Here is a 14077-nt window from a genome sequence, read left to right as displayed (position 1 = left end):
TTTTTCTCTTTTCTAAAAAGTATTTGAAAAATATGAAAAAAATTGAGGCTGGTAAAATAAATAATCAGAGGGAATATTAGTCTATAAACATATTTTAAAGAAATTTAAAAATACATACAGTTATAATTCATAATCGAAAAGGGTATTTTGGCCAGTTCACCATAAAAAATTGGAGAAAAACCTAACGGATGTTGGCTCGTTGTTAAACGGACGCTAAAATCAAAAGGGCATTTATAACTTTTTAAAATAATAAAAAGGTATTTGTAATTATACTAAAATTCAAGAAAGTGGTTGTAATTTACCGTATTAATATATATATATATATATATATATATTATGATCTCAATAAATAATTAAATATCATTATCAATAGTATGGTAAAGTTGATCCGTTTATACTATTTATTAAGAAGGAGATCTTTGTATTCACTACCTGTGTATGGATCGAAATATCCTCAGATATATTTATTTTTTCTGTAAGATAATCGTCGCTTTATCTAATTGGCTTTTTATCAACAATTTTTTTTATTTATACACAAGTAAAATCAATTCATTTTATCAGTTTCGGCTAATTATTCAACTTTATCTTTATAAATAAATATAATAAATAAAATAAGATGATAAAACTTTTAAATGTTAATAGTGATAATTTACGATTAATATAATTAAAATTGAACAATCTTATCAAATTCTTTTTTTTAAATGTGACTCGTTATTTCTTGTAAAAAACTTATTAACTCGTATATTATTTTTTTATATTTCATAAATATTTCATTTAAATGTTATCAAATGCTTTATAATATTTTTCAATCTTAAATATTTTTTAAAAATTATAAACTCACCCCAAACACTTTTGGTGGGACTAAACTTACAATCTGACTTATATTTATTTATGAAATGTTGATGATAGATTCTTGACATAGTTCTTTTATGATCCCATTTGTCATAGGGACCAAAAATTGATATGCGAAAATATTTTTAAATAAATCGAATATAATTATTTCTATCAAATATCAATATCAAACACAGACTATTACAACAATCATATCCTAATCAATAATATCAAATAAATTAAATTTACCCACCATTTACTATTAGAGTAGACAACACCTATTAAGTAATGGAAACAACATTCCACGCATATAGTGGGGTCTGAACCTATGACCTCTAAGGTTGATTGTGGAGTCTCGACTGCACCAATTAAACTAAGCTTTATTGACAGATACATATATTGTTAACGGGGTTGTGAAGTATCACTTCTATTTTTCTGTATTCGGATCAAGAAAAGCGTTGAAATGCTTTCGTGGGGTTGTTGAGCTCCTCCACCTTTTCACGACTTACCCAAACATTTCACTAAATTAGGAGGAAGGAATAGTTTGGCTAGACCCTACAGAAAAAAGGGAATAACCATCATCTCCAATAATCAATAGATTTCAAGACTGAACATTACAGCAGGTTTTTCGATATTTGTTGATTGAGTTGATAAAAACGAATCACTTTTATTTTTTTTTAATGGATATAATAACTGTATTATGAATAATTTATAATGGACTCTTGTAAATTCACACAGGTTAACACCCCGACCCATCAAGCCGAAAATCAATTAATTTTTTTTTTGTACTCACAAAGAAAAAGAAAAAGAAAAAAAAAAGTTGCATGGATTTATTTAAGAAAGGGATATTTACACTCCCTGTGAGGTTTGGTGTAATTACATGTAGACACCTTATAATTTGAAAAATCACATCTAACAACGGTGAGGTTTGCTTTCGTCTAACAAATAGGTCCCTCTATTAGTCAAAATTCACTAAATTTACTGATATTGATAAAAAAATCAAAGAAAAATATATATTAATCCCTGATTGACTTATTGCAAATTAAATAAATATTTTTATGACTAAATTACCCTTATACGTTATCATGTGTGAATGCATGCGATAAGGTATATCTTTGAACCATGTGAGGAAGTATATCTTCACCGTTATAAGAGTAAATTATTTGACTTGCAATAGATCAGTAATCAGTCAATTAAAAGTAAATATCAATTTTCATACAAATTTTTTGTTAGTATCAGTAAATTCAGTGAATTTTGATTAATGAATAAATTTATTTACTAAATAAAAACAAACCTTTGAAACGTAAAATATAATTTTTTAAATTATAAAATATATATATATATATAATTATATCAAATTTTAAATGAGAAGAACGTAATCATCCCTTTTAAAAAAGGTAAAGCAAAGATGACTTTTATGCTGAAATAGAGCTGAAACATGGGATGCCTTTCCACTCCAACACAACACACATCCGCGTGCCATTGACCGACTGATTGAGACACCCCCAAATTACCACACCCCACCCCCACCCCCACCCCCACCCCATGATCATTGTGTTTTTCCTCTCTTATCAACTTGTCTATATCTCTTCTATTTATTTCGTCTTTCAATCACATTTTAATATCACATATTAACTCGAAATATTATTATATGCATAATCGTATTTTATATTTTATTTAATATACGCATTTCATGTGTACATAATTTATTAATCAAAAAAGAGATAATTATACTCTTATTCCTTGAAGTTTGGTGTAATTACACATAGATTCTCTGTGGTTTGAAAAATTAAATCAATACTCTTAAGGTTTGCTTCTATCTAATATATAAATTCCTTTATTAGTCAAAATTCACTGAATTTGTTGATATTAACAAAAAAGATTGAATGAAAATTGATATATACCCTCGATTGACTTATAACTTACTTATCACATGTCAAACAATTTTTTTCAACAAGAGAATGATATTGTGAGGTGCATTAGAAGAATGATTGCATAATAGTAGGCATATTTATGAATTATGGGCATGCTGTGTCCTCCACTCCACTCCCTTTTCTTTCTACATCTTCATCACCTCATTCATTCTTCTTTTGTCTTAATCACAATAAATTAGTATTTTTTTTCTCTAAACTTTCTTACTATATATGTATTTTGTTTGCTTGCTTATGTACATGTGCTTTCCAATATTTTAATACACTAAAATTCATTCTAGTATTTAAATGTTTGTATTATAAATAGACAAATCTGATAAAATCTCAATGCAATATGCATGTTTTCGAGCTTTACGAGATTCTTGGACACCAAAATTTTAAAGGGCTCGTCGACTTAACATTTATGACTTCTTTGAAATCTTGTAATACATTGCAAAATGATGGATAATTCTTTTGAAATAGAGAGTAAATTAAAATTCTAACAACTTCCTTAAATTTTATTTGTATTTACTAGAAATTGCTAATATCTCCTGAAATTCAAAATCTTATCTTATTCAGACAAGAGTACATCAAGATCCGATTTTTTATATAATAAGCGTATAAATTATAGAATTTTTTATATAAATTTAGTCAAATATCCTCTATAAATACCGTTTACTCACAAAAAGAAAACCAATTATCAATATTTTCAGACTTTCTTAGATTTCGTTTGCCTTGTAATAATCTATACTATTATGACGACAAAAGGTACTATAGATACAAAGTAACAGTTTTGACATCACTGTACCAATTTTTCTTTTTTGATCCCAAAAATATCTTTTAACTGATAAAATAGTTAACTTATTCAACTTTTTAAATTTTGCATCAATTAATAAATTAATTTTATTATTTTTTTAATATAATATGTCGGCTTATATATTTCACTTTTATTTATATTTCACTTTTATTTATAACAGCGTATCAAGACGACGACCAGTGTATACATACCAACAAGATTGGCTTCCCATTTGACCTAATTGATGAGAGAGATGTGTTTGTTTTGAGTTGGATGAAAGAGGAACAAGTAATGTGGGAGTGGAAGAGGGGGTGGTGGTGGTGGTGGAAGATACCATGATGTCAAATGTTATCATTAATTCCTTGGGTAATAATTAGGTGTTGGGACATATGGACCCACTTCTTTTATTACTACCATCCAAACATGACCTTATTGCCCTAAGGTGTTGGGTGAAATAATTAATAAATGTTTTTATGGTATTGTCAAAGTGGCCACTCTCTATCACACCATCAATTTATTTATTTTTTTCTAATTGAGGATTGCTTCTTTTTGAATTTTGCTTTTTAGACCTTTTTTTCTTGTTAAAGGAAGCAACCCTTTTTGTTGCCAACAATAAATATTTAGATAGATGGAGGGTTTTCTTTTTTTCTTTTTTATTTCTTCAATATACTTAAGTATATTAAAATTAAATAAATAAATAAGAGAAAGAAACACAATTACATATTATCAAATAAATTAATCTACATATGATTTTTTACAATGGCTAATTTGATTAGATAATTTTACGTCGATATTGATATCTATCATAAATTACTTAGACTTAAAAATTGAATTTATTAAGAGATATCTTTTATTTAGTTTGTTCTTAGATTATTATATTTTAAAATTGTTGTACGGTATTCAGTAAGATTTTATTAGATACTCTGATTTTTGAGTAGTAATTTGAAAATATTGACTTTCGACAACTACTTTTTAAGAATAATAATATAAAATCACATGACGTTCTTACTTTTTCAGCTACTGTATTTGGGATGAAGGAAGTATACTGTATTTTACAATGATGATTAACATATTATATAATTATAAATTGTATTATATCGAGCACATTAGTTTTTTTTCAGCTCACAACCTTAAATTTTTTTACAATTCATCTTGGAATTTTTAAAAATAATATATATATATATATGTATAAATAAATATCATATTGGTAACACAAATTTGGAAAAAGGGGGGAAAAAGAAGAAAAGGGATAATTCATAGGTTGGAGTGCAATAAGAAAAAGTTAAAGGCTAAAAGGGAGAATTTGTGATTAGTTTAGGGGACAAAGTGTAAATTGTCAAAAAAGAGCAACGGCCTTTTTTCTTCCCGCTTTTTTTCTGCTTTTATTATTCTTTCTGTATACACTCTGAAAATTTTTTCCTATTTTCTTCTGCTTTTCTTGAATTTCATGACAGAAGAAACAAAGCCCATGTACAAACACAGAGCTTTCCTTCATTTAGGCATCTTTACGGGCAGAAATCTTGGCAAAAAAATGCTTTTTCTGGGATTAAAAATAATATATATAGTGTAATAAAGTTGGTTTTTTGGAGGTATGACCCACAAGAGAGGCCCCAAAGCTTTGGACAATTTTGCAATATATGATTTGAACACAAACTGTTTGAGGAAAATGGCCAAAGAACCCGGCCAACAGGGACATCTCTCAGCATCACATCTGTCTCTCTCCTCAGTTTGTTTCATTAGCTCCACATTCTTGTTTTCTCTCCCGAGAACTTGCAGTTCTTCTCTCTTGGATTTTGCTTTGCCATGGACAAGCATCACCAGCAGCAGCTGCCGGTGGCCAAGAGCTCGCGCCAGCGGTGTAGTGAATGGTTTGTTTAAGTGTTGATTCGTCATGTGTTCTTTTTTGGGCTCTTTTTAAGAGTTTTAGTTCTCAACAAGTTGATATTGGAAATGTTTGTTGATACAGTTCTGAAGGACTGTTGGTTCTGCTAAGCTCACTGATTGCGATTGTGGCTTATGTTTCATAATGCTAATTCTGTTTGCTGCTGTTGTTCGTTGATACGAAAAATATTAATTTTTTTGTGGACGTGTTACTATGAAATAGACTTGACACAGTTTGCAGTTTGGTCTGGAATTTCATCCTTGAACTTGTTTCCAGTTCTTGTTCCTTGCTACTATTCAAATAAAGGGACTAAGAGAGTGTTCTTGGAGTTCTATTGAACAATATGTGGGCTCAATTCATAAGACAAGCATGCCTACATATAAATCTCAAAGATGATCATGGAACTTAAAGCTATTTTTGGATCTTGGATTTTAGTGGGAAAAGGAAATGTCTCAGCTAAAACATATAGTACTATCATTTGAATGGAGGATAGTATTTGCTTAGTGTCCTTCTCACTGAAATCCAAGAACTGAAAAAGCCTTAGCATCAGAATGATCTGGTATGCTGTGTAGAAATATTAAACTCTTTCTTTCGTGGCTTACAGAAGATATTTGAAGCTGTATTCCTGAGTTGTTAAACAAGATTTTCTATAGAATAATATGTGAATCCATGTTATAAATGGTTGTCCCTCAGCCTGCATACCTGCATTGGTGGTTTTGCAAGTCACATTTTGCATTCCAAAGTAGTGCGTATCCACTAAGACTGTAACATCAAGGATGTCTTTTATGATGACTTTGACATTGATCTATGTAAACATTCTTTTTGTCTTGTGGGCGAGTGTTTCTTTGTATGTGTCTCTTTTTTTTTTTGTCTTTTCTTTTCCTGTGGTTGGGTTGTTTGGGGGGTGCAGGGGAAATGGACTGACCGGAAAGTTTGATGCACCTTAACACTGATATCACAGGCACTAAACAGATGCTATGGCTTCCATCTGTGTTTCACCTATATGGTTTCTCTAACTGCTATTCTGATATCTTTTATAGGGTGTTTCGAGATGTTCCAAGTGACATAATTATTGACGTAGACGGAGGTACATTCTCATTGCACAAGGTCAGGCTTTGTATCTCTGTATTTCCCATTAATAGTCTCTGTGTCTGTTATCTTTGACTTTTGAAAGTTGCCCGCCTTGAAAATGTTTAGATCATAGTCATGGTCAGTTTAATTTTGCCTTAAGATTTCCACTTCTACACATGAAAACTGGGAAGCAACAATGACTTTTCTAGTAGGTAAAAGGAGGCATGACATGAGGATTAGCAGAACTTGAGCAAAACTCCAACCGTTTTAGGTCTCCAAAACCTTCATCACTGGGATACTCTGGAGTGGTTTCACGTCCATTTGTCCGGCATTCTGCATGTTACACTTTTTGGCTTCTGGATTCAGAATTTTTTGGTTGACTATATAAGCTAAAGAACTCCAGAAACACTGTGTCATATTTAACTAGAGAATAGCATTTTTGTTATGAAGCAAGTCATTCTCAGCTGACAGAAATGAGGTGTTTTTGCTACTTAAGTTTGTGATGCATCAAGTATCGTGCTCCTATTCAGTTTGTACCACATTTGGGCATATTGCAAATCAGATGACAACTTTAAGATCTTTATACCATCAGATAAAAAGAAGATAACTTCAGAGCAGATAAAGCAGAACAGATTGCCTTCCGGGAGATGTCGCCAATGAGTCATGTATAATAAATACACTAAGGAAGATCTGCCACATAACAATTAAGCAGTGAGATATGCACTTTGATTTTCATGTCAAGTGAAAAACAAGTTTGGAGAATAAACGTGCAAGCCTACGGTAGTATTTAAAAGAGAAGGATGGCAGGATCATTCTTCATATAAAAAACAATGATGAGAGATTGAACCGAAGTCTTAGAGAAAAGTTTGATAACTTCTTGAATTTGATTGTTTTGCCACATTGCTTTTATTTCTTATGTGCTGCTTCAGTGTCTAGTATTACAAGAATTCTTAGCGTCTTTGTATTTTTTTAATCACAGTTCCCTCTTGTCTCACGAAGTGGACGAATACGGAAGTTGGTCGCAGAACACAGGGACTCAGATATATCCAGGATTGAGCTTCTTAGCCTACCAGGAGGTGCCAAGTCATTTGAACTGGCAGCCCAGTTCTGCTACGGCATCAATTTTGAGATCACAGCTGCTAATGTTGCCCAGCTGTGCTGTGTTTCTGATTACCTAGAAATGACTGAAGAGTACTCAAAGAACAACCTTGGGTCTCGAGCTGAAGAATATCTTGAGAGTGTTGTATGCAAGAACCTAGAAATGTGTGTTGAAGTCCTTCAACAATGTGAGAACCTACTTCCACTTGCAGATGAGCTTAACATCGTCCCTCGATGTATCGATGCTATAGCCTCCAAAGCTTGTGTGGAGCAAATTGCTTCAAGTTTCTCACGGTTGGAGTATAGCAGCTCAGGGAGACTTCACATGAGCAAGCAGCCAAAATGTGAAGGAGATTGGTGGATTGAAGATCTTTCAGTACTTCGTATCGACTTGTATCAAAGAGTCATAACCGCAATAAAATGCAGAGGAGTCAGGCCAGAAAGTATTGGGGCGTCGCTTGTAAATTATGCAGAAAAGGAGTTAATCAAGAAGTCCATCTTATGGAATCAATCCACCCAGCCCACAGTTGATCCACTATCAGGTGCAAATAGCCAAGAAAGACTCGTTGTTGAGACAATCGTTAGTCTCCTCCCAGTTGAGAAATTTGCTGTTCCTATAACCTTTCTTTTTGGCATGCTACGAAGTGCTGTGATGCTTGATTGCTCGGTTTCTTGTCGGCTTGATCTTGAGAGGAGGATAGGATCCCAGTTAGATATAGCTACTCTTGATGATCTTTTGATTCCTTCGTTCCGCCATGCTGGAGATACATTGTTCGATGTCGACACTGTTCACAGAATATTGGTAAACTTTTCTCAGCAAGATGATAGTGATGAAGATATGGATGACGATTCAGTCTTTGAACCTGATAGTCCTCCTTCGCCCTCCCAAACTGCATTGTTCAAGGTCTCTAAACTAGTCGATAGTTACTTGGCTGAGATTGCTCCTGATGCAAACCTCAAGCTTAACATGTTCATAGCTATTGCAGAAACTTTACCAGCACATGCACGCACCATCCATGATGGATTATATCGGGCAATTGATATTTACCTCAAAGTAAGTACCACCCCTATTCTTTCTTAGGAGCTGAAGAACTCCGTATTTGCTGTTACCTTAATGCTATTGCAGCAAGAACCACTTCTACTCTGTGTTTGTGTGTGTGTCTAATGGATTAAACCCCACCCGTTGTCTTTGTTTTCCGGTTGTCATCAATCTATCCGCATGATGGTGAACTAGGCACGGTCTAAGATGTAACTAGTTAACTAACTCCCAATTTCATATCTACAGGCTCATCAAAGCTTATCAGATGCTGATAAGAGAAAGCTGTGCAAACTGATTGATTTTCAGAAACTATCACAGGAAGCTGGCGCACATGCTGCACAAAATGAACGCCTTCCTCTCCAATCAATAGTTCAAGTTCTCTATTATGAGCAGTTGAGGCTTCGAAACTCCTTGTTTTCTTCCTACCCAGACGATGATCCAAAGCCTATGCACCAGTCATGGCGGATCAATAGTGGAGCTCGAAGTGCCGCGATGTCTCCCCGTGACAACTATGCTTCATTGAGGCGAGAAAACAGGGACTTGAAGCTTGAGCTGGCTAGAATGCGGATGAGACTAAACGATCTGGAGAAAGATCACGTTTACATGAAGAGGAATTTGCAGAGGTCCACTTCTCGAAAACTCATGAGTTCCTTCTCCAAGAAGATCATCAAACTGAATATCTTTGGCCATAGCTCTTCGCGGGAATCAAGCTCTCCCTCAAAGCAGTCACAAAGGTCCGAGTCTAAGCTATCGGAAAGAACATGATAAGCATACTTTATAGGTATTTCAATGTTTTTTCAAACTCTTGATTGCTACTGATGAGTAAATTATGAGTATGTTATCAGTAGTCTTTCGTTTGTTATTCTTCGCCCCTTTTCTTCACCTTTCTCTCTTTCAAAGTAACTATGTACATAAGGTGTTGGGATTTGCTTCACCAACAGAAAGGTTTGAAGGCCAAAGGGAAGTACAAAAGATAAGTGAAATGCATGAGTAGCATACAGGCGTCCCTTCACAAGAAGGACCTATTCTTGCCAACATAAGTATGCCATTTACATGGATTTTGATTTAGTTTTCTTGTCTGTCTCAGTTAATGCCAAAATTCTGGTACTTATTTGGCTTTTCCCAGTACTTTAACAAAATCTCATCCTGTTCTTCAAGCATTTGGAGAAAGTTAAAGGGAAAATGATCATGTTTTTATAAATTCTTGGTGGATTGACTCCCTCTCTGTCTTTCTTGCTTTTTGGCTTCTTCACTTATAAACGAAACTGAGTTCCAAAAAGACCATAACATAGTATACCTTTGACACCAAATTCTGTTAGAGCATATTTCTTTCAGAAGCCCGGTCTGTATCCTTATGTTCCACGATTCCCCACTCCACAAAGAAAAATGTCAAAATGATCTCCACTGGCACAAGGTTTAGTACGTAAACTCTAGCAAAGCCTAAAAGCACACCCTCGAACAGCTGATACTAAAGGAGGAGAGAAAACTAAATGCGTCTTACAAAAAGTGTCATTATATAGTATATGTGATCAACCTTGTAAACTAGATCATCCTGTTGAACACTCGGGCAACCCCTCCAGCTTCCTGAGTAGCAGCTTCAGATGCAACTCTACATGTTCTGGGCTTGCAACAGATAGCCAGTCACTTCTCGTTAGGCTAATACCCTGAACTCAGCTGATCATAACTCTCTTGGTGATGAGGCTGGCAGAGATTTCTCCACATCTTATTCCATGACTTGTAAAATGACAGTTTGTATTGACTTCTGTTGTCCTTTATGTCATTACAACAAGATTCTTGATCCTTAATAATATTGTTGTTACGATCATAAGACTGTCTCCTATAGTATCTGCCTCTTGCTTTTGGTGCATTGACTTCACATGTGAGTTTTGGCTGTTGTGGTTCTGATAATGGTTACAGGGTTTTGCAGAAAGATCCAGGGACTGTAGCTGCTGTCTTTTGGCCTTCACAAGACTGGATTGTGTCTTAGCACAAGGAAGAACACTTTCCAAGGTACAAGAACCAATTCAGGGCATACCTAAATCCATTGAAACTGGAAGACATCAGGCCTAGCAATGTGATGAGCTGTGGTAACTCTTCGTCATCCCACTCGTAGCGATTGGTTCATTGAACACCTCAATGCATCGATGCAGATGTTCCACCTTTTGGATATTATTCTGCCTTCTTGAACCTCTCTTTTCTTGTCTTGCGATTCTTGTCAAAACTCCCATTTTCTTGTAATATATGTGCAGAGGAACCAAAGGGGGGAGCATTTAGAACACCCCCACCCCCTCAATCATTTTTGTTATAGGAGGTTTCTGATCAAACTTTGACAAATCATTCGTGTACAATCGAGGTTAAGTCTTCCGCAAATGTTGGAATTTCGTATTTATCGAGGACCTCGTGTTTGAACTGAATATGGTCGATGAATCATATCTCTGGATATTTCTCCCAGGTTAGGATAATTTCATTACAAGTTACAACTCTTAAAATGGGTCCTTAAGAAATTTAGTGTACAATAACTAATTAAGAAAACTACATGATAAAACAGAAAAGCAACCAAATTCATGAAAAATACATAATAATATCATGGACTAGAAGATAGGAAAAGTAAAATCAACAAATCAAGAAAATCAATTTCTTGAACAAATTAAGCATGCAAGATGAAGAATACAGAAGCAATGTCGAGTTTCTTAAAGAGTTAAAAAATAAAACACAAATTGCATTTTCAACTACCACAAAAATCAAAAACTCTACTACGACCAATTAGTATAAGGTGACGACAGCAGGGCTTTTGACACAAGAAACCTGCTAACTTTTAGGCTGCTGATTTGGTATAGAAGCGAACTCCAACAGCCACACCCAGGATAATGAGGGGAACCAAGAACTGGAGGAGCTTAATGATGAATCCTGGTCCTGCGTCCTCGTTCTTTTGAGTCTGCTTTGGAGGGGCAGATGCTGTCTTAGCAGGAATGCTCGATGAATTAATGTCACCAACATAATACTCCTCTAACATTGCCCTGGCTGTAGCACTGTGGCCAACATCCTCGAAATCATCGGTTGCATCCTTACCTGACAACAGAGAACCAACACAATGTTGAACAAACAATAAAGTGAACGTCATATATCGTAAATTTTAGATTTTGTTGAGCATATTACAACAAAGTATTATTACCTGTTGCAGTCACCAAAACTTCATCACCACCAGGATGGTCGTCCAAGAATTTAGTCACATCGTAAACCTGTTGGGGAGAATTCTCGGTGAGGATGAATCTGATAAGTCACATCATTCACTTTTTTCCACATGGAATTTTGGTGATGTATGTTTTCATCCCCCCAACAAATGATTATTAAGGAATTTTACACCTCTAGATTCAGAATAAATTGATGCTTCATGAGTTCAAAATAGGATAGAAATTGTCAATATCAGTTGATGTAGGAAAAAATAGTTAAGAGGGCCAGTACCAAGTTTTCTGCTTCTACTTTATAGGTTGCCTATCAAACATATGTAAAGTCTTATAGTCTTAGACATTGCACACAGCTTACAGTGAAGAAATGAGAAGAAAAAATATTAAATGAAGATGTATATAATAAAAAAATAGAGTCAAAGGCTAATACAAGCTTAAGATATAATGAGGTTGTGTTTGAATTGATAAATTTGAAGCTAAGGATTAAATGTGAACAGACTAACCGAGCTTGTTTCGACAATTCATATGGATTTCAAATCCTCCAACTATCATTTCAAGTTACTCTTTGTGTCATTATAATGGCTTGAATCTACTTATTATGGAGGAACTTAAAACCCTTCCCTCATATCCTTTCATCCAAATATAGCCTTAGTTAATACCAGGAATATTGGAACCAGCAAAAACCAAACAGAAACTATAAGCTTTTACTCGAGCTGGTTATGACCATTTTACCTGGAAAACGACCTGATTAAGAGAAAATGCATATAATTCTACTCGAACGTCTAAGAAAAAGCTCAGAAAATAAGCTAATAAGATTCCATAGATGTCATGTATACACAAGGACAAAAAAGGGAAACAGAAACAACTATACAGCCTCAAAATGGCCAGAGATTGCTGTCAAGATAATAGGGGCCTAAGCTTACGTCTATACAAAGACACAAGATATGCATTCCTCAAAATATGTCGAGGATCGTTGCCTATTTCCCATCCAGGCCACATGAAAATTTTCTCACTACTGAATCACAACATCCCAATGGTACTAAAGTGACAATTTTTATGAGGATGTCCTCACCATAGTGATATAATGAAATCTGAAGGTGGAACTAAAATATGTCACCTAGTGTTTTTTTTTTTTTTTCCGAAGATCTCAGCATCCAAGCTCCCATTTCAAATACAGAATAGTGGATACCACAATCATATGCACAATTAACAAAAGATGCCGCTTTTTAAGGACATCGAAATGGAACCCAAATTCCAAGAATCCAATTTTCCTTTCTCTGTAACAATCACAATGTACTACTTTTAGATCTCCAAACTGCAACCAGAACGAGACCACTTAAGGATGCCACAGTGGAGATCCAATCTATCATATCAGTACTATGATCCAACCAACTAAGAACAACTCCAACAAGATTGTTACCACATCCGAACACCCCAAATCGATTAAACAAGAACACAAATATCAATCTAAAAATACATTTAACCTCAATTCAAGAACCAAACACCCCAAATCGATTAAAGAAGAACAAGAAAACAAAGATCAACTTAAAAATACATTTAACCTCAATTCAAGAACTGATTGCAACTAAATGTTCGACAGATCCACAAATCAACATGCATGAAATAGAACCAAACCCTGTTATCAAATCTTAAGGGTAAAAACTTCACAACAGAAACCATGATAAATCCGTCACCTTGCCACCAATGATTAGCCAACAGTCCTTGTTGGTGTTGTGCTGAGAAACCTCAGCCAAAGTAAAAACCTTAGACATCTGATTGAGGCCTAATTAAAAGGGAAACGAGCGAAACTAGAATCAAAAGGGCTTTCAACAGCGTGGCGAGAGAGTGTGGCGAGGGGCGGCGTTGGGAAGCGAGTGATCGTAGATTTAAGGTGTGAGGTCCGAGGTGGGGTAGGTGAGGAATGAGGATCCAAAAGGTTGGCTGTCAATTGTCAAATATAGCAAGAATGTAGCTGCGTTGGAATAGATGCAAACATGTATATAATGTTTTGATTCGTTTTCTGAGTGTTTTGTAGAAATAGAGAGAGAAAAATAAAGATAAATAAGTGTATTTTAGAGATAATATATATATTTGGATTTATTTTTAGAGATAATTTAAAATAAATAGTATATGTTTAATATTGTGTTTGGAAGACAAAAATTACTATTAATTGTCAAATCATGTCTTTTTTATATATATTTATGTATATGTGTGTGTATATATATGTATATATTTATGCTAAAACAGTTAAAAATACTTAAATAA

At 34.3% G+C, this 14077-nt stretch overlaps 2 protein-coding genes across 6 annotated transcripts; one reads left to right on the top strand and one right to left on the bottom strand.

Moving 5' to 3' along the window:
* The first annotated feature begins 4961 nt into the window (after positions 1–4961).
* On the top strand, positions 4962–11016 carry LOC105170567 (BTB/POZ domain-containing protein At5g48800). Of its 5 annotated transcripts, none has more exons than XM_011091387.3 (5): positions 4962–5405; positions 6460–6526; positions 7470–8642; positions 8874–9361; positions 10555–11016. In XM_011091387.3, exons 1-5 carry the CDS (start codon positions 5341–5343, stop codon positions 10571–10573), a joined length of 1812 nt encoding a protein of 603 aa, XP_011089689.1. In that variant the 5' UTR covers positions 4962–5340; the 3' UTR covers positions 10574–11016. The 5 variants fall into 5 exon arrangements, 4 of the variants coding, with proteins under 4 accessions (XP_011089689.1, XP_011089686.1, XP_011089688.1 ...); XM_011091384.3 differs by having other exon boundaries at positions 10545–11016; XM_011091386.3 differs by having other exon boundaries at positions 4963–5405; positions 8874–9408.
* A 219-nt stretch (positions 11017–11235) lies between these two features.
* Positions 11236–13764, bottom strand: LOC105170566 (cytochrome b5). The gene is made up of 3 exons (XM_011091383.3): positions 13507–13764; positions 11800–11866; positions 11236–11696 (listed from the first exon to the last, which is right to left on the bottom strand). The coding sequence occupies exons 1-3, from the start codon at positions 13582–13584 to the stop codon at positions 11443–11445; spliced, it is 399 nt and encodes a 132-aa protein (XP_011089685.2). The 5' UTR covers positions 13585–13764; the 3' UTR covers positions 11236–11442.
* Positions 13765–14077: the final 313 nt, after the last annotated feature.

The sequence above is a fragment of the Sesamum indicum genome, linkage group LG9, assembly GCF_026168435.1.
Source record: "Sesamum indicum cultivar Baizhima isolate 11 linkage group LG9, ASM2616843v1, whole genome shotgun sequence".
NCBI lineage: Eukaryota > Viridiplantae > Streptophyta > Magnoliopsida > Lamiales > Pedaliaceae > Sesamum > Sesamum indicum.
Note: the sequence above shows the minus strand (reverse complement) of the source record. Positions and strands in the feature narration are given on the sequence as shown.